The 22,050-nt window shown below is 38.9% G+C and overlaps 1 protein-coding gene across 4 annotated transcripts in view; it reads right to left on the minus strand.

Moving 5' to 3' along the window:
- Macrod2 (mono-ADP ribosylhydrolase 2) overlaps positions 1-22,050 on the minus strand; it is a 1,907,927-nt gene that overhangs the window by 79,789 nt on the left and 1,806,088 nt on the right. For 2 of the 4 annotated variants that reach the window (XM_041670251.1, XM_041670249.1), the window contains exon 14: positions 1,633-1,710. In XM_041670251.1, the coding sequence (XP_041526185.1) occupies positions 1,633-1,710 (78 nt within the window). Of the gene's footprint in view, positions 1-1,632; positions 1,714-22,050 lie in introns of all 4 variants that reach the window. The other 2 variants (XM_041670250.1, XM_041670248.1) reach the window with 1 other exon arrangement.

A 22,050-nucleotide genomic window follows, 5' to 3' on the forward strand; every position in this document is an offset into this window, starting at 1 on the left:
ATTTATAAAAACTGTTTCATGTGGATAAGGTCCTTTCTTTCTCCAGTTACTATTTCATGTGTGTTCTTCTCCAGTGCTTAGGAGACCCGGAATTCTGGGCTGGTATTAATTTACTTTTGGAATGGAGGTAATTTGAAAATGAGTATTAGGTTTCATAAGGCAGACCCTTGGCTGGCTCACTGTACTGCCATTGTATGTATCTTTGGGCTTTCTACTCATAATACTTGAAAGGGCTATTAAGAGTCCCTCTGCTTTTTTAGCAATGTGATTCCAGATGTTCTTTGCTGAACATATTCCCCAGGACAAAGGCAGTTTTAAGCTTTAGATTCAGAATCTAGAGAGTCACCTTCTCTTGGACCTTGGACAAGTCTTTATTGACTTTAACTCTTTAACACCTTAAAACAGCCTCCTTTTCAAATGAATTTATGTGTGTATATATATCTATTATCTCTATTTCTATTTATCTGACATCTATCTATCTATCTATCTATCTATCATGTGAATACTTATATGTGTAGCTCATATGTAATAAAAAGCAATAGAAGTACATGAAATATAATATAATTAGTGAATACAGTGTATGTATATTTCTGTTTAGGTTGTCTAGTTGATATTAATAAGAGAAATATCAAATTATTTTGACTTTAATTACTAAGAGTATAAATCCTCTCTGTCACCTTTAAACAATATATATGTTTAGTTAAAAAATGGTTATATAATTTTGATTCTAATTAAAACACTATCATTTAAACAATTTTCATATGTTCTGTTTACCACATGGAACCTTCCCATTATGCCTTCCTCAGTCTGAATTGTGTTTCCTCTTTTGCACTTAGTTTTTAAAAAAGCCATAGGTTCTTCAGAAACCATGGCTAGATGGTATATTTTCCTAACCTATGTATTCCCAAGAAACTACTACTTGACTTAAAGCATAAACAATGTCTTTACTGGGTACAGAAATGGATTGCTAAACAGTTCATCCATCCTGATCTTCTCCTAGTGATTGGGGCTGGATTTTAGTGATGCTGCTTGTACTGATTTTGTCTTTCTTGTATACTTTACAAGACTGTCTTAGCCACCAATCTTCAGAAATTATACAAAGCTATGGAGGTGTCTGTTCTTATTTGAGTTTTCATTACTTTTGCATATATATTCCCTCTTACATTCTGGGCATGGAAACTAGATTGCATTAGGAAAACATTTTTCTCTCTATTATTGTCCTATAAATTGCTTTATTTCTGTGGGCTCTATGTATTCTTCTTGGTATCCCAAGGATATGGATAAGGAGATTTAGTCTCCTGGGCTTATTCTCCATTTGCCTCAAATTTATTTTCATTCTTATCATATATATATATATATATATATATATATATATATATTCATCTCAATGGTTCCAAAACGATTGCTTATAGAATCCAGGCAGGTAACAATAAACAACAGAAATGACACCAGTTTGGTTAAAAGTAATGAATGACAAAGATTGAGGATGGCAACAGTATCTTACCAAGATGCCGGTGTAAGGAAATAGCATCAGAATTCTACTCTTATGGAAAAACCTCACATCTGACTTTTAATATACCATACACCTCAATAGAAAAAAATAAAGAGCTGAAAAAAGACCCCACAACATACCATTGGGAAGTTCTTGCTCGCACACGGCATGATTGGCTACATCGCTGTCTTTTATAGCATCGTCATCCTTTGCAGAATCTGCTAACAAACAGAGTCATCATTTTCAGCTGCGAAAGGGAGCCCTTTCTATTACTAACGAGGTAGATTAACATTTAAGACAATATACTTTATTCTTTCCAACTGTAACCATCAAAATGCTTAAATATTTTTACCATCAAATTATATTTTCTGAAAATCCTGCCTAAGGAAGCTGCACAAAGCTTCAGAAGCAGAGAAAGTCGTGGAGGTATCTTTGTAACAGAGTAGAAAGCATATGAAGTGGGCTTCATGCACCAGTGAAGTCTCAGAATTGTGGGGAAGGAACATGAAAGGAGGGCAAACTAGAGAGGATTGAAGAGATATCTTATTTTAATGTTCTTAGTGTTCCCAGTATTCTAGTTGTTCACATATGTGAACCCCAAGTCCTCAGAAAAGTCAAATATTGAATCTTGGTTACCCAGTAGCAAGCTGTTGGAAGCCCCTGCCACTTTAGGTTGCAGTCTGCCATGTCTGGACAGCTTTCTGAGCTGGGCACAAAATGGAAGACTCCTTTACCCCATCAGGGGCTCCCTACTCTCTGCCCGACCTTATTTTACAGTGCTCCTGGAACTTGGATGCCTGACTTATCTATCCCAAGTGTGAACTTTGACACAGTTTCCTGCAAATGCCTCCCCTCTGGCACCCATATGATAATTAGGTATTGTGTTCCCACCTGTATGATGGGATCATGTTGACAAATGCCAACAAAGCATACTATGAGTACCTATTAGGGGATGCCCCAGCTGCTAGCCCTGGCCTATATATTCCCTTCATGCTGTCTCACTGAAGCTGGATCCCAGAAGGTTATTTCCATCCTACTCACAGCTGACCAAGCCCTGTTCACCACCTCTGCTCCTTTTGTCCTCATAGCCTGGTGGCCAACAGACTGTGGGGAAAAGTAAGACCCCAGCAAGCAAGGTCATCCCCAAGGTCCCAAAGCAGTTGACAGGAGCAAGAAGGGGGATAAAGAACTTCCAGTCTACACAAAGTGATTCTCACCCTCTAAGTGCCCCCCCCCTTTTTTTTGGTTTTTCGAGACAGGGTTTCTCTGTGGCTTTGGAGCCTGTCCTGGAACTAGCTCTGTAGACCAGGCTGGTCTCGAAATCACAGAGATCCTCCAGCCTCTGCCTCCTGAGTGCTGGGATTAAAGGCGTGCGCCACCATCGCCCGGCTCTAAGTGCCCTTTTAAGTATGGAATTACCCCATTTTAAGATAACAAATTAAAAATATTGTTAATTACATTTTATGTTAGTGCATGTGTGGATGTGGTGTGTGTGTGTGTGTGTGTGTATGTGTATGTGTGCGCACACGCATGCTATGAAGAGCACTAGGGCATTCATGTAGAGCTGTTGCAATAGGAGCGGCGGGCTGCGTCCCATCACCCGGCTAGCTTTACCCGAAATAATTACACGGAAACTGTATTCTTTTAAACATTGTCTGGCCCATTAGTTTTAGCCTCTTATTGGCTAGCTCTTACATATTGATCTAAACCATTTTTAATAATCTGTGTAGCCTACGAGGTGGCTTACCAGGGAAGATCTTACCCTGCGTCTGTCTGGAGTTGCAGAATCATGGTGACTTCGGACTCAGCTTCTTTCTCCCAGCATTCTGTTCTGCCTACTCCACCCACCTAAGGGATCGCCTATCAAAATGGGCCAAGGCAGTTTCTTTATTAGCCAATGACCTTCCTTCATCATAGAGCTCAATGGACAACTTGTATTATCTCTCTCCATCTACTCTATGGGTCTCAGGAGTTTAGCTCAGGTCATCAGGCTTGGTGCCAGGCACCTTTTTCCTGGTGGACTTTCTTGTCAGCCCTACACGCTCAGTTTTATTGTTATAGCTCATGCTGTAGAACAAGCTGCACAGGTGAAAGTATTCTGTAATAAAGAATTCCTGACAGACTACAATGATAGATGGTGAGCCCTCTGGAGGATCTTGACAAAAGACATTGAAAAGAACCTATAGATAGGTCAGCAGCAATACAGAAAGTAGGCCTTTCACTCGTTTTTCAAGTATTTGTTGAGTACAAACTGTATGGCAGATGCTGGTCTAGCCTTGGATACCCAACAGTGAATAGGTGTCTCCCTCCATGAAGCTTGCAATCCAGGATACCTTTCTTACACAGCCCAATGGGACAAATTCAAGATACCTAAATATTACTAGCTGATCTTGTCAACATTCAGCTAGGGAGAAAATTGGAGCCATCAAACGCTGCCTTAATTCCCACAAATTGCTTCTTTTCTCTCATTGTACCCTTAACCTGAGTTCTGAGACCCCGATAGCAAAGTCAGATAGAATCTGAAATAAAATTTTGTTTGTTTGTTTGCTTCCCTTCCCTGACTCCCTCACTTCCGCCCTCCCCCACGTCTCAGAACTGGAAGATAGCTTCCAACATCATGTTTTTCAATTATTATGAGAAAGCGTGTTTCTTCAGTCTGCCACAAGCAACATTTGATGGACAAGCGAGAATCCGAGGTAGTTATCATATGATTCAGCTTTAATAACCAGCGAATCAAGTATACACCGGAGTGTGCAGCTTTAATTAACTGCAAATAATTCCCAAAGGCAAGTGCTTAATCATCTTCAGTGCTTCCCAGTTCTTTCTGACAAAGAGTTTAAAAGTCAGAAATGGGAAGCAAAATCGAGCACAGACACATTTCCCCAAACTGCTATCTCATGCGCGTCAAAACGGTAAAACCAGCTCCCATTAAAATATAGTTTGTAGTGCTGTAGCTAACAGTGAAGAGATTGAACAAAAACCCTTCAAATGTGTTTTTATCCAAATTAATATCAAGAATAAACACTAGTTAAAGAAGCCATTTGTGTCAGCATAAGAAAGTGTTTTGGTTTTTCTAGTTTATAAGAAATGTTATAACTTGGAAGCAATTTTACACAACTCTCTTTTCCCCATATTAACATTTTAAGACTATCCGAGACTCGTGTGTTTTTAGAGCATATTAATTTATACAGAATAGTCACTACGTATTTGTACCAAATGTTACCCCTAAATTAAATGTCTATCAGTTTATTTATTTGTTTGTTGGTGTTTTTATAGTCTCAGGTTTTTCTATGGAACCCAGTCATGCTTGGAACCTGTGATCTCCGTTCCTCTACCTCCTGAAGACTGAGATTACAGGGGTGCCTCCACACCCAGCTAAGGAATGTCCAAAACGATGGGTTCTTCTGATTCATGAGCTTGTAATAGAATGACTTATATGAAGTAGACGAAAAACATTTGAAGAATTAATCACTAGACTGTACCAGTTTTCATAACCCTGAAATATCTTTAGCACATTTTTGTGTATGTGTGTGTGTGTCTGTACAAGTGTGTGTTCATGTGCATGTTCTTCTCATTTTCTTCACCACATTTACCAGTGGGCAAATCGCTATTAAGGAAGTGTGAGTGCAAAGAGAAAGCTAGGGATGACAGCTGTCTAACATGTGGGATCCATCAGCACTTTTCCAGACCTGCCTTGTGAGCCATTCATAGCCCTCTAAGACGCTGCACTGCTGAGTACCTTTGGAGTTACGGTCCTTGTAAAACACAGACGCTGGCTGGCTGAAATCTATTTACAGTATAGCTGGGCCCTTTAGTCCCTACTGCAGCCCTTAGCATCTGCGACGTACTCACGGGGGCTGCAGTGGGTACCTACCACAGCAAAGAAGTTTTCATCTCTCGCCTCTACCAGGGACATGGGCCAGTTCACAGCTTCCATTCCAGGTGTGATGGTTAAGGCCTTACTATCTAGTACTCTGGAAGACGGGGAAAGAGTTGTAGGTTCCAGGCCAACCTTGGCTGTCCCAAAGCCAAAAGGATTTAGAAAAGTGGCGCTGAGAATGATTTTATTTTCCATTTTATTTCTTGTTTTGTTTTTCAAGATGGAGTTCCTCCATGTAGCCCTGGTTGCCCTGGAACTCGCTCTGTAGACCAGACTGGCTTCAGACTCATAGAGATCTCCTTCCTGCTTCTGCCTCTTGAGTGCTGGGATCAACGGTCTGTGCCACCACCTCTAGGCTTAGTCTTTGTTTGGAAGCAGGTGTTAGCTATGTAGTCTAGGTAGGTCTGAGCAGTCTCTTGCCTCAGCCTCGTTAGTGTTAGGCTCATAGGCATGTGTTACTACTCAAAGCTATATCTTCTTAGAAGTCAGGGCTTAGAAACTATGGCTTAAGGGCCAAAACAGACCATGGCTTATTTTTGTGACCTTGGGACTATGGATGATTGTTATGGTTGAAAACAAGATAACAATATATTATGAATTTTAAAAAGTATGTGAAATTCTTCTTTGTTTATGAATTGTCAAGCACATTGTATTTTACTTTAATTTTGACTTGCTTAAGGTGTTGATTTAAAATTACTGAAGCAACGTCTGAGTTTACAGACTCTACACAGTCTTACATAATCTATAGAGTATATGTCAGTGACTTCAGGGTACAACCAGTTGTGAGTTGCTCAATTATTTAATGCTGCCAAATAAAGTAGAGATCATTATGTATCCTAAAGCATATTCTGATTTTAGGTATGAAATATGTGAAAGAAAATACATCTTAGAGTTATGTTATTTGACTATATCAACATATATATATATATATGTACAAACAAATGTAAAATTTATGTGGTAATGAAGATTTCATATTAACATGACCCATTAATAAGTGTACTCTGTTTCAAATGTAAAACTCATCTCCATAAAGCAGGATAAGACCTCAAAGCCCATGACTGCATTCATAAATAATTAGGAAGACTGTTTTTATAGGAATCACTCATGATACATCACTTGAATTTTCAGCCTCACAAACTAGCTACAATGGACTTGAGCCTGCATGTTCTAAATGATGGATTCTATTACATCATTGCTTAATTATAAGTTTTCAATGATAATGCATTGTTTCTGCTTGGGTGGACAATGGAATACATGTTTTATATGTATATGAAATTATACTTCATAATTGGAGGAAAAATATATTTAGTTGTTGTGGTCTTAATGTTGTATAACCACCTCCAAACTCATACTATAAAACCCTAACCCACAAGGTGATGGTAAGATGGAGAGACAGCCTGACTCAGGTACTGGGGCCATGGTGTTTAGTAGGTGTCTTTACACAAGAGGACTAAGAGACACATTCCTCCCAGCATGTGAGGACAAGGCTCTCTCTACACACTAGAAAGTGGACACTAGCAGGCAACGTGAGAATCTGTCAATCCCTTTATCTTAGACCTTCCAACCTCCAGAAATAAAAATACATTTTTGTTTAGAAGTTACTTCATTTATGAAAATCTACAATAGTCAGAGCCTGGGAAACCCTGCATATGGTAACCAGAGAGCTTTTTATCCATCTGCAAATCCCCAAAGCACTTTGGAAATAGACTTGTATAAACTGATCTCTTCTGAAACGTTGAGGCTGCATATCCCCCCTAATTCTAAAAACTATCGTTTGGTAATACTAAAAATGTGAAATAGTTATCACCAAATTCTCAGATTCAGTAATTTTTTTTTACTGGTATTAAATTTATAGAGGTTTTGACTTTCAACATCTGTAAGGTCAATGTCATATTTAAGAATTTTTTTTCAAATGAAAACATTAAATCAAATATTTAATCCAAAGGTCTATACATAGATGTGCTTTTAAGATTAATAAGAATTTTAAAAAGTGCTTTCATGGGCTTTTTCTCCCCCTAGAATCTCATTTAGAAAGTTTAAAAGAATATTTAAAATTGATTAAAGTGAAGTGAGAAATCCCATAAAAGAGAAAAATTAAGAAGTAGTTATTTAATACCATTGCATATCACTATGTGCATTGCATATCACTATGTGGAATAAACCTGGGTGGATTTAAGCTGTAACAACAAATGATGAATTTTTATACTTTTTTAGTTTTGAATTTCTCTAAAATTACCTGAACTATAAATTTATGTAAATACTTGCTTTTGATATGATGTCATCTCAATAAAAATATGCTTAACCTGAAGGTCCCTGGATCTACACTACAGACCCATAAACACTGACAGAATGAAACACTAAAGGACAGGTATATGTTCATCTTTTTGGAAAGAGAGTTTCTACGACATTCCCATAGGAATGCATGACACCAGAAGGATTAAAAATAGCTACAAACATTCATATTCTAATTTCCATAATGCTGTGACTTTATCAAAGATTTTCAGGGCTTTTTGTTTTTAAAGAAACTAAAGAAAAGCCTAAGCTATATCTGGTAAATGCGGAAGATTACCCAGTTGGGGAGGAAAAGGGGAAAAAAGAAAAAAAAAACAAAATATTTTGTTCCAAAACAACCTTGCAAGGCATCTCACTAAAAGTTATTTTGATATCATTAAAATAAAAAATAAAATCTGACCACAGAGGTGAACCACATCTAAGAATGTAAACAGCTTTGGAAAGCTGTCAAAGAATCCACCTGCATTACATAGTAACAACAGTTAATAGCAATGTATGGGATGTAACCTTCCCTTGCTTGTTTCCTTCCCAGAACTTCAGTATAAGACAACATGTGATCAACTCTCTCTGAAGACACTCTCAAGTCTACACAAACTGCTTCTAGCAAGATTAGCAGCCCCAAACTTAATAGGTTTATACAAAATAAAAGATGGCCATAGAAATGTACAAATATCTACTCTACTCAGGAGAACTAGAGCTTGATATAAAAGTAACACAGAAACAGTTCACCTGACCTTTCTTTCTTTTTTTTTTTTAATTCTTCTAAAGTGAGTTGATTTGACCCAACAAAACATTTAGTTTGGTCAAATAACTGGTATTTCCGTTTATGAGTAAATGGAGCAATTAGGAAGAAGGTAATTTGCTCTCCATTCCAACAGGGTGCTTGTCCATAGTGCACTAGAGTTTATGGGGCTGTTGTGTGTTTTCATGGATGTTGAAACAGTTACTATTTTTGTAGAAGGATACACATAACCTTATCCATTCCTTCAGCATTCAACTATGGATGTGCAGGCAGTTGCTGCTCCCAGTGTGGTTGGATGCACAGGGATGAACTATATTTACCTGAAATGGATCCAAATTCTCACATAAGACATGGCCCTGGGTATCAGGAGGCCCAAATGAGCTATGGCTTGTCATTTGTCTTCATTATGCTCTCGTTAACTCCCATTAAAAGGTGGCCAATAATTCCTAGAGATTTTGAATTCAGTCTCTAATAGCCTTTGAGGCATGTGAGAAAACTGCTATCATACAGAACTAATTCGGTTCCTATTAGGACACACATTCCAAATACCAAGGAACTTATTTAAAATGTCTTCATTGGAACACACACCTTCATTGGAAAAGAAATCATTCTGTAGGTTGTTATTAAAAATTTAAGCAAGTTAGAGAACCAGTCATTATGATTCATAAATACTAACGGAAGACTATGATTCTGGACTTAAAACTATAAGTTTTATAGCTCTATGGAAATCCATTTACCTTATAAAATATCACTTTCTGAACATAGAAATGGAATGTGTTGACCTACATAATCTTTTGAAGTCACTTTATGATGCTATTCTGTGAATTTAATCAAATAATTGTTCAGACAATAGCTTTCTGTGAACATTCCAGGGCTGCCTTCCTCCACCTTCATTACTAACAAAAATAAGGGTCAGTAGTGGCACGTGCTGTAGCATGGCTCCAGGGCCATACTCCCCTTCCTTAACTGAGCATCTGGACTAAGAACCATCGCAATGCAGAACAGAACAGCTGGATAGAAAGCGAGGAAGGACCACAATGGAAAAGAAATGCTTAATTACGCTTTCCATCAAGTTAATTTTTCCCCTTTGGCAAAGTAAACAAAGGAAAATCTGCTCTATTTTTGGTTGCCTGTGATTTGGTTGCTTCAGCATCCTTGACCTCCTTTTTCTGACCTTCACTCTCTCTGCCTTGCAAGGTGTCACACAGCAAGCCTTCTTGAAATTCTCAAAAAGCAAATCTGTCCAGGTCTCAGGAGTGAGATGCAACCGAGGCTCTCAATGGGAGGTGTTGGAATTCCGGGGTATAGCACCTTGACTTTGTGAGTATATTGTATGGAATGGCAGTTGCTGTCAACAACATCTTGTCATTCACTATTGCCCCTTGGTGTCTGCAGAGGATGTTTTCCTTCCCAGACCCCTTCAAACACCATAATCCAAAGAGTGCCAATCCATGTATACATGATCTATGAATATCCTCTCAAATACTTTATCTCTAGATTACTCACCGCACCTAATAAAGCATAAACACTACGGAAACAATCATGATGCTGATTAGGAAGAAGGACCAGGAAAGTCAGTTTTCACATGTTTAACGCATTTCCTCTAATGCTTTGATGTGGAGTCAGCTGAATAGTCAGATGCAGTATTCACAGCTAAGGGAGTCAACTATTTTTAAAATCACCAAAAGGGTAGATTTTTAAAGTATTTTCAAATCAAAAACAAGATGGTATTTCAGGTTATGTAGAGTAATTTCCTTGACTTAGTCATACTACAAAACAGACATATGCTATGAGGTTGAGAATGTCTTCCAAAGGCCCATATGTAAAGGCTTGGTCCCCAACTTGACATTATCGATAAATACTGGAACCTTCTAGGGAGGGAAGTTTCAAGTCATTAGGAGCATACCCTTAAGGGAAATTATGAGACCCGGATATTTCCCCTTCTCACTTTTCAAACTGATGAACAGCCTTCCTCTACCACATATATCCAGAATGATGGACTGCCTCACTATAGGTTCAAAAGCAATGGTGCCAACTGATCAAGGACTGAAACTCCCAAAGCTACTGAAAACAAAACCCTTTTCTCTTACTAAGTTGATCACCTCTGGCACCTATTCCACTCACTGAAAGCTGACCACTGAAACACATTCCAGAATTTCACATTGTAAACTGTAAAGGCATAAGAGCTGTTCGCCAATTAAGAAAGAAGCTCATCTACAAATGTGAGAGATTAGAAGGGATTTATTTACACTTCAGTGTAATTTGATCAGATAATAAAAGGTTATTGTGATTGTAGTACTGAGAACACCTTAACCTTGGAAGAATGAGAAGGGCTTTTCTAGTGAGCTTTGAGCAGTCAGACCCTAGCAGTGGGTCAGTAGTTATCAGTTGTCTTATTTCAATGAGAAATTAAGTCAATAGACTCTGTGCCCAGATTCACAAATATGTTAACTCCCATCTTTTGTTGTTCCAACCAGACACTTAAAAGGCTAGTGGAGATGCTGTTCATAACCAAAGATTTTTCTAGAAATTTCAAAGACTAACTCATAGCTTATCCTGTTTGATCCCAACTCATCTTTCCCCTCAAAATGATATAAAGTTGTGTTTGGGGACTACAATAACAATATGGGCCTGGCAGTGGTGGCACACACCTACTGGGCCATGGGGATGCAGACCTTTAATCCTGGCACTTGGGAGGCAGAAGCAGACAGATTTCTGTGAGTTCAAGGCCAGCCTGGTCTACAGAGTGAGTTCCAGGGTAGCCAGATATGTTACATAGAGAAACCCTGTTTTGAAAAGTGAGAGAGATAGAGGAGAAGGAGGAGGAGGATGAGGAGGAGGACAAGGACGAGGAGGAGGACTAGGAGGAGGAGGAGGACGAGGAGAAGAACAAGGAGGAGGAGGAGGAGGGCAAGGAGGAGGAGGAGGATGAGGAGGAGAAGGACTAGGAGGAGGAGGACGACAAGGAGGAGGAGGAGGAGGACGAGGAGGAGGAGGAGGAGAAGAAGAAGAAGGAGAAGGAGAAGGAGAAGGAGAAGAAGCAGCAGCAGCAGCTCTTTGTGGGAATTGTTAATTCTATGTGAACTTCAAAGAACTGGGCATCTTTTTTGTGACCTTGGACTTGTTCTTCACGTTGGAAGGGCTCACAAAGCCTATCCAGCTGAGCAAAGACTAGAGACTGATATACTCATGGGCTCCCATTTTCTCATGCGCTTTTCTTTTCTTTTTTTTTAAATTAAGTTTTTCTGCCTTGTGGATTACTTCAGAGTAATTCATTCTATGGAGTTGAGCACGGTTATTTTACTTTTGTCTCTGTTACTGTATATTCAAACTGAATCCAACTGTGGTGGTTTGAAAAGAAAATGGTCCCCAAAATGAGAGGCCCTTTTGGAGGTATGACTTTGTTGGAGTAGGTGTGGACTGTTGAAGAAGTGTGTCACAATGGGGGTGGGCTTGGGGTCTCTTTTGATCAGGCTGAGTGTGACACAGAATTCAGTTCCTGTTGCCTATGGATCCAGACGTAGAACTCTTAGGTCTTTCTCCAGCACCATGTCTGCTTCCATGCTGCTGTGTCCCACCTTGGTGAAAATAAACTAAACTCTAAATCTAAATCTGCAAGCCACCCCATTAAATATTTTCTTTCATTAGAGTTGCCATGGTCATGGTATCTCTTCACAGCAGTAGAAACCCTAACTAAGACACCAATTTTTGACTATTTTTATATAATCCTGGTAGAATCATTGCAGCAAAGGTCTAAAGCTGGAGTTGACCTGCTTCATTTCCTCATGCCCCTTTCCAGGTCCTTCCTACTTCTGAGATCTCTTTAGAGCTATAGTGAATAGGATAGAACCAGTTCTGACCACCTAAGCTTGATGACTGACTGTGTCTTACCCATTGTGATCCTGCTGGACTTCTCTCAAGGTTGCTCCAGAAAGTTCTTGTAGATGAACTTCCTGAGACTGACTGGGAGTGCTATCATGGACTGCGCAGGAGTGTCATGGGCTAAATGTCTTATTGTTGTCCCCAAAGGAACCAGGGGTAAAGACTGCATTTTCTCACTCCCGCACGAATACACTTCTGAATCTATCCCACACCTTTCGTAGCGGAACACTGCCTCAGAGTGCTTCAGCAGCACCATGCTTGTTGATACAGTCCATTGGGTCTCTTTTCCTCTCAGTTTCATTTCTTTATGCCTCATCTGTGCTTCTGATTCCCCCACTAAGTATACACTGTACATCTTAAGATTAATTTTGTGGGAACTCAAACCAAGATGGCCTAGATAATCACCAAGATTTCTCCTAAGACTTGGTGTTAAAACTAAATTCTTACTTTTTTTTTCCTGACAGAACAGTTCTATTATATCATGGTGACTTTAATTAGGTCACACAGAGAACAGTGCCTTCCACTTTCTCAGGGAAAATGGGGGAGAGGTTGCCCTATGCTGTACCATATTTCACTGACAGCAAGGTTACAGATAAAGTTGAAGAATAGGTTTTTCGAAAGATATATACAGTTTGGACCATAGCCTTTAAGGACTTTTGACATGGGAGACTCCCGTGGCAGGGAAGGAGCAATCTTTGATTATTAGGAGCTGATGAGCTCTCTGAATGGGTGACTGATAGATAAAGCTGCAGAGTCTCTTGGGAGAACTGCTTCACAAGTTCCTGTCTTCTGGATGGTGGGATAACAGACTAGCATCTTTACTCCCCAATTCTTTGATCAAGACTTAAGCTCAACATGCACCACTCTTACATAACTTGACTACGTGATCTTGCAAGGACATTATCTAATTTTACATTTATTATCTAAGTGTGCATATATAGATACTTTAAGTTATTCCAATGTGCTTTTCACAAATATTATTTTAAGACATTTGACATTCTTTCAGACACATCTTTTAAAATTCCACATTTATGTTCATTTCAAAATAGAGAGTGTTTGGAAACTTGTATCAGATCAAAAACTGACAGAAAGCTAAAGAGTGGAGCAGGTTAGTCATGCAGAATAAAACAAATTCACTAAATTTTATTTTCAAATGAGTCTGGTTATAGAAAACAATCAGGTGATAGTGAGTGTTATAGGAAATAGGTATATAGAAATATTCGAATGATAAGGATAGTATTTTTTTTCAGATAAACTAAGGAAAGTATATTAAACACTGGAGGTTGGATATGTATTTCAGGGGTAGAATACCTAACCTCAGAAGTACAAGGTTTTGGGTTTAGTTTACAGCACTAGAAAGAAAAGAGTACTATAAAATGTTATGTCACAAGGGCCTTGAGAAACTTACTAAGGGATTAAACTTTAAAATGTGCTATTTTCTACTTTCAAAATAACATTATTTGAGTTTTCTAATATACAGAGTAAATTCTCGCACAATTTTGTAGAAATTATGGTCAGTTTTCCCAACCTTGTGGCTGGCTTTGCCACTCTGCTTCATTTTTCATGGACTTACTAGCTTAAATAATACATATCCAAATAATACATATTCAAATGATACATATTCACTCTTCACAGTGCTGGACTCTGGGGTAGGGTAGAAGGGAAACTATGGGGAGTGGTAGCTATCACTAAAGACCTCAGAAAAGTCAATTGGAAGCCTACAATTACAGAGACATCTTAAAGTTCATACATATATAGGAAAAATATTAGTGGAGTTACCCATAATAAGGTACTGCTCCTAGAAACTATAAGCTGTCAATTAAAAAAAAACCCATGCTGAAATTGGGTTACCTCTTTAGGAAACATTACATCCTACTGCTGTTATTCTTGGTTGATTGATTGAGCTTGATTGTAAGATCCAATTGCAGAAGAGACCAAATACATTAGTCATCAGTTGTAGAGAAACCAAAGTGATACTGATATAGAAGCTTAATTCTTACTGGCTAGCTTTAATAGTGATTGATGAAGCCAGGAAGACTATCAGAGGAGAAGAACAATCATCAGTCTCATCAATCAGTGAATCCTATGAGCTATAATAATGACTGGCCTGGGAAGACATGTCTACTGGTACAAAAGCCACATGAATGCCTTGGCAATAACAATACTTTTTGTTTAGATTATATGCTCTTCCATAATATAGAATCCATGCCTGGCAGTATTGTAGGTCAAAGAACTTGTGACTAGAGAGGCATTGGGTCCTAGGGCCTATTATTCTGCTAAATAGTAACTCCTAATGTCTTATAATCATAACCATACATCAGTGCATCTCTCATTCACAGCAGGGAAGCTTCTTTTCTCAGTTGAACACAATGGACACAGAGATCAATGAGACTGCTGGGTACCTAACTCTGAATGAGACATCTATCCACACTCCCTTCTCCCAAGGTTTGAGGATCACTGTAGAAGAGAGGGCAGAAAGTCTATGAGCCAGAGGTGTTAGATGGTTATAAATAAACAATATTTTCCAGGAATGTACATATGATCGACACAGTGTAATCAAACATGCTCACAACTTACACAAAATCAATCTGAACAAAAGCCAAAAGTGGGGTAGTGGGGGAGTATTCACAACGCCCCATTCCTAGCTGAGGCTATTGGCAGTTGATGAATGTTGGGAGTAGAGAGGCATTTCTTTCTTCAGGGATATAGAAGAATAACAATGAAAGAAAACAGAGGTTATGACTTTAAGAGGGAGCAAGGGGGGATATATGGGAGTGCTTTGAGAGAGCAAAGGGATGGGAAAATGATGTAATTATATTTTATGATAAAAATACCTTGGGAAGGAAAAAAAGGTAGGAAGAGTCACCTGCAGGAAGAGGATTTAAGTCATTTCTTGTTAAACATGATGTTGGCACTTCATTATTTTAAAAATAATCACAGTAGTACACAAAGTTGTGTAGGCAGAGCACTGGTACTATTTTTAATTGAGAAGTATACGATACATTTCTCCAAAAGGTAATGCCATCTTAGGAACCACCAGTATCTAATGTTCTACTGCTGTTGGGGAAAAAAATGAGGTCTAAGAGTCTACCACATAAAGACTGAATAATCCTCAAACATATTTGTGATCACACCTTATTTTATTATTTTTCCTGCCAAAGAACCATTGTAAACAGAGGCAATAGAACCTTTAGGGTTGGGTTTCGCATGTCATTATTAAGGAAAAGTCAGGAGATGAGGGCTAACTGTATTAGGAGATGAAGCTGATAATTGCTGTTTTGGGGATAGAAGGGAGAGATGCTAGGTCTACCTTTCCAAAATTTCCACATTGTCTTCTCTTAGTGTCCAGGCCAATTGCTTCTTCTTTGAAGAGCTTTAAGGTGGAGATCTCATTGAAAGACTCCACTTGAGTTAGCGAGGGATAATGACAGAAATACATTGCTCAGGACTGACCCGAAGGTGAGAACAATGGGAAGACACAGCCAAGCAAAGAGTAAGAAGGAACAGCCAACCAGGACCAAATGGGACAGTGTAACTTAGCCAAGAGTCATCTCTTAGAAAGTAGAAATTTGACTTTGGTTTGTAGAGCAGCCTCTCCAAATAGTTACAGGGATGGCTTGGAAACGTGTCTACTGGTCAGGTAGCTTTTCCTGAGTACACTGAACTGCTGTGTATATACAAATGGTTCCTAATGACAGAAAATGGCTGCTTTGTGCTGACTTGACCCAGATCCCCTAGTCTGGTATTCACTGTGCCTCACAGTCACGGTACTTTTCTCTGCAACCGAAGAGTGACAGGATGATGGATCTGTCATTTAGGTCAAGAAAGTTTGCCCATTGTACCTAAAACAGGCCTTTGGCACCCTGCTTTCACCTGTTCCTAACTGTTCTTGCAGATAAAATAATTTCTACATTCAGCTTTCAGATTCTAGCTCATGGCTCACTGTTTCTACTTACACTACAGTTAACCCAAGGCCAGAGGTTATCTGCAAGACCTCTCAGGAAATTCCGGTATGCTCCCTCCCCAGCACTTACCATGCTGTGGTTGGTCTTGCCTAGTTTATACCCTAGCTCCGTGCTCTCAGACTAACTATACTATAGCTCCAGGGTTCATTTTCCTTATTTTAATTTGGGATGGTAATTGTAGTTAGAAAGATAAGAATGAAAGATGGGACATTTTTAGACTGGGAACTAGTTTACAATGTGGGCGACATAATTATTAACTGATGATCGTGCGGCTATTTGGCATTTCTCACACGCTCCTCTATTTTTACATCTAGACTGTAAAGTCCTGGAAGGGCAAGGACTGTACTTTTTAATTACATTACGTCTTACTAACAATTAAGGGCAAATAAAAATCTGTTGGCTGTTGGGCTATAACATGCAATCAAATTTTAATTGGTAGCTGTTTGTAGGCTAGACTGTATCTATATCACTAGGACTCAACCGAGAGTCAACATAGATACTATCTCTCTCCTGATGAAACTTAAATGATTGTGATGGTGGGGGATAGAAATGTAGGTGTAGAGTGACCGCCTAGCATACACAGGATCTTGAGTTTGATCCTCAGTAATGTGAATTGATCCTTCCACACCCCCACACCAATAGACAGGTTAGAGAAGTGGCATATTGGTAGAAGGCTTGCTTAGCGTCCTTGAAGACCTGGATTCAAACCTAGAGCTACATAAACTATGCCTGGTGTCACGTGCTTCTAATCCTGGAACTAGGGAGGCAAAGTCAGGAGAATCAGAAATTCAAGGTCATCCATGTTGCATAGCGGTTTTAAGCCCAGCCTGGGTTATATGAGGCTCTATTTCAAAAGCAAGCAAGCAAGCAAGCAAACAAAAACCAAACTAAAACAAAATCCATGATTTACAGACTCAAACTTATAGCTGGGGAAGGTTGCAAAGGACAGGACCTCAGAAAACAGAGCAGTGAGGGCTATGAGGTAAATCCGGGGCTTGGCTGATAAGGTGGGCAAGCACTGGCACTCTACCTGGATTGCTCAATCCTCCTCTTCTAATAAATGCACCCGGCATCCTATCTTTTTTGTGTATACCTGTATGTATAACACACACACATACACACACACACACACACACACACACCCCTCATTCCTGGACAAGGCACCCAGCACCAGCACCCGAGCCTCCATATGCTATGAATATACTGCTCTCTAAGCAACAGTATAAATTTCATTGCCCCTAACAACAACCAAATTTATACAAGTTCTATTCAAATAAACTCCTAGTGTATCCAGGCTTGGAAAAAACAAGGGTCAGTCTGGTCTGCATGGGTTTGTGTTGCGTACACTGTAAGGTAATCTGTGCCATTTGAACTCTTAGAAAAAGTCCCATAGTCACCATCTTCTGCCTGTGCATAAAGGCATACGCATGAGTAAAATCAGGCATAGGGATATGTACAGCTGGAAATGAAAATATATAACCTGTCAATCAAAATATAAAAATTTCAAATATTCCATGCCTTTTAGAGCCCAGCCCCTCTTTCTTCTTGACTCCACAAAGCAGACCCCAGGCAGTAACCGGGGCTGTGGAGTTCTCTCTCAATCATGAGGCCTGCTGCTCTATTGCAGTGCCTCTCTTTCCGATCTGTGCTATTTGATTTACTTCTAAGTAAAGTCTCCTTGCTGCCTTTGCAATCTGTAGAAGTCCTTATTTTTAACTGTTTAGATAATATGCCCACACCTGGAAACACCTGGCCTAGACACTGGCCACCAGTAACAATTGGCAGATGTATTTTCTCCTAAGGTAGCATTAGCATATTAAAGGAACTCAAGGACTGTGTTGTAATCTTATTGACTTGTGACACCAGGCCTTAGGAACTGCCATATTTTATTTGAAATAAGGAAAAAAGTCACCATGAGCTTTGACCTATATAAAATCAGTTGACTTAATAGGGTTCAGTTCTATATACTTTCCTGAGACTTGTTGCAAATAGCTGTTGGTTCAAAATATTAGTGTGTGAAATTCATAACAACATACGACAAATTGTATTAGAGCAATGAGTGCCCCACCACCTGTCTCTGAAACAGATCCCATAGGTGCTCACCAGACTCGTATGCCTTCTCCTAACCTCTTAGGAAAAACACACTTGGAGCCTTAAGAACCCCCTCTGGGCAGTTACACGGTCCATAAATCTCACATGACTGACCCTGGCTGATGGGAATGATGTAGATATAACATGTCCCACTGTCAAACCTTCCTAGAAAAACCTCCTTTCCCATTGCTGAATGGGTGTCTGTCAAGACTCAAGATGGGAGTCCATGGGTTAAAAACCAGGAGCCTCAACTAATTTGTGTCTCTTAATGAATGCCGGGAGCACGTGTTGTCCTTGAGGATTTTACTTGTACGAGAAACCATTTTTTTTTTTCTGAATTGTTGGTTTTGCAGCAGCTGACAGTGACCAGGGCCTATCTTAAAGTGTTACTGTATGAACTAAGTAGCTCGCTCTTTGGAGGGTCTTTTGACTGTCCCATTCTGGGGTTGTTGCTATTCCTCAAGTCCACCCATTGGGATTTGTTTTCGAAAACACTTGGGCATAATTATTTAATTCCTGCAGAAGGGCTTCAAAATAAAGGTAGAAGTGACAAAGTGGCATGATGTGACAACAGGGACATTTTGAGGTTAAGGGAAAGTAATAACAATTACAATTTGTTATCACTGTCTTCATTTATTTTTCTTCTGTGAACTAGGAAATGTTTGTACAACAACAGTCACATCTAGTCTCCTACAGAATGGTCCTGGATGCTCAGGAGGAAGCTACTTTTTTCCCCTTTCAGAAATCATGTTATGTGGTCTGATAAGAAGTTAGAATCGTTGCTGTTAGAACGATACTAAAAACCCTAGGACACATGGTTTCCATATGGACCACAAGCAGATGTCTAGAATTTTGTGCTCGATGAAAAGGAGAGATTGTTGAGTTAGAAGTATTTTACAGAGAGGAGAGAAAGGCCTTAGTGTAAATGGATGAATGTATTTGTAAATTAAGGTAGTACTGTACAGAGAATAAAGTTGAAGCAAGAGTCTGATGGTTTTGGTCAGTTCTATCCTGGGGGATGCTTTGGAGAAGAATCCTGAAGGGGATTCTATCACGGACACAGAATGTTCAGAAGGAAACTTAGGAATGCAGAGTTAACTGAAGCCCATGGCCTGTCATCTGATCTGCTGGTCTCCTACTACTGACCCTAGTAAACATCGGTCTAAGATAGTAATGCTGTATTTTCAGCTTCTCTCAACAAGTATACTCTAACATTCTGTTTGGCAGGAAATTCCAGACAGTAGAAGGTAGAAGATAGGAAATTCAGAGAATACCAGGGCCTAGAGCTTGGAGTTGTCTTTTAGACCTTAAGTAACTAGTCTGAAGTCCAGGTGGACTGAAGTATTTGTCTATGCATATGGAATGCAAACACTCATGGGGAAGAGTAACTGATTCTGTCTCACAGCTTGTCAAGGAGGGATGTGGTTGCCAAGGGCAACATCCATGGGTGTGTAAAAACTGAAGTGCTACAATGAGCTTCCTGCTTTGAGGCTTTTGTTTGCTTGCTTGCTTGCTTTGCTTGCTTGTTTGCCTTGAGAATGATAAACCTTAGGTCAAGACAGAAGAAATGTCCTTCCCTGTACTGCACTGGGTAACAAAACAAGGTCTGTTTTTATAGGAGTATCACTATCCCTTCCTTCCATTTTCATGAGTGAAATAACCAGTTTGCTTTTCCACTTCAATTTAGCATTCTGCAAAAATATCAGGACTCATTGCCAAATAAAACAGGAAGATAAATTTACTATTAAATGCCATCAATGCATATTAAGAAATTTTGTCTTTGTAATTGGTTTTAAAGTATTCCACTAAAAGTTGATTTCAAAAAATAGAGTGGAAGAGTGGTACTCACAGACTCAGAGAACTAGAGAGAGAAAGGAAAGAAAAAATCAAGAGATACCAAAGGCAAACAGAAGGAATTATTTCTTGGATTAGAGTAAGGTAACATTTGGTTATAGTGATCTATGATATATTCAAAATAATTAAAAGAACATTAAAGAAGACAATGAATAAAGATGATTAATGGTAGAGGACTAAGAGGATGGAAGTATTTACTACAGGATTTATTTATTAGTATTATGTATGTGGATCTAATTATCATACAGCACTACATAAATACGTGCAAACCAATGTTACAATAAAACAGAGAGACCTGGACTGGGGAGGTGGCACAGTTGCTAGAGTGCCTGCCATGTAAGCACAAAGACTTTAGTTTGGATTCCAAGAACACATTGAAGAAGCCTGTAATGGTGCTCTTAGAGTGAAGGGGAGAAAGGCACATCCCTGAAGGTGCTTGGCCAGCCAAACTAGGCAACTGATGAGTCTCCAATTCAATAAGAAATCCTGCTTCAAAAAATAAAGGTGGAAAGTACTAGAAAGAGAAAACTGACATTACCCTTATGTCTCTACAAGTCAACACAATCAAGTGTACACACTGTACCCATGCACAATACCAAAGAAATTCACACATATGCACACGTACACATGACAGAAAAGAAAAGGAGACAAAGCAACGTGTTTTTTTCTAGTGCATATCTATTATTGAAAACTAGAAACAGAAAGTCTCTTCCTGAAATTTCTGTGAAGTGTTCCCAAGCATCACTGTACCAGGATAAATTCAAGACCCCACCTTCAAGTGTCATTTTACTTTTCCTTCTTTTATATCATAAGCTATGTTCTTTGGTTTTTATGGATTGTTTACCAAACTAAGTTTCATGATGCTCAAAAATCATGCTGTACCATAAAAGTAATAAAGAATGAATAAAATATTTAATGATTTGAATTTTATTAATTAGCATACCAAATACTACATACTCAATTTTCTCTGAGCTTCTCAATGCATGTTATATGCGGAGAAGTGCAGAGTCATTGAAACTGCTTAACTTTGAGGTTTCCAATGATTCTAATTGACTCCTGAACTTTCTTACCAAGGAACATCTACCAGCAGCTTTAAAGATGCTGCAAATTTTCAGGCATGAGGCTGCCTAAGCAAGAGCACTGTCATGTGGCCTCTGAATTTGACAAATATATGAGCACATAAAGAATATCTAATATATATATATATATATATATATATATATATATATATATTGCCTGATGTCTTTGTCCAGTCAAAACATGATCATGTGACTTGTGTGTCTCCAAATGAAACAATGTCAGGATCTCAGAGCTTTAGCAGAGTTCTAACATATGTAGTGACAAAAAATACATACCTTCAAAATTAACACTAGCAGCTCCTCAAACATCCTTTAACAGCCTTGATTTTTAATTCAAACGTTAAAATTGTTGAATTCAATATGTACAATGTTTGAGCATCTCTGAACTCCTCTGGGGGTATTTCACAGAAAAACAGCCTGATATCAATTAACAGATCTTCTGCATTTATCCAAGTTCTCTAAGAACACAGTCTTTCCTAGGACTGTTCTACAGAGTTCTTCCAAACTTAATTTTCACACTAATTAACAAGAAAATGATAAGTCAGATAAGATTAGATTAAGGATAGCAAAAAGTATTCTTTAAGGAGTGAAGCGTTTTTAATATGAGAGATGTGGTTTTAATTTGTAGACACAGATGTCATTCTATTCTTTATTTTGTGGATAGACAAGTCTTAGATTCCTTGGTCCTAGTGTGGTCCTATGTGCTGGCACTAATACCAACAGCACCACATCCTTTCAATGGTGATGACAGTCATTCCTCTGCATCTGCAGGA

Source organism: Microtus oregoni, unplaced genomic scaffold, assembly GCF_018167655.1.
Source record: "Microtus oregoni isolate MIOR12 unplaced genomic scaffold, Mior012 000020F_ref0000438, whole genome shotgun sequence".
NCBI lineage: Eukaryota > Metazoa > Chordata > Mammalia > Rodentia > Cricetidae > Microtus > Microtus oregoni.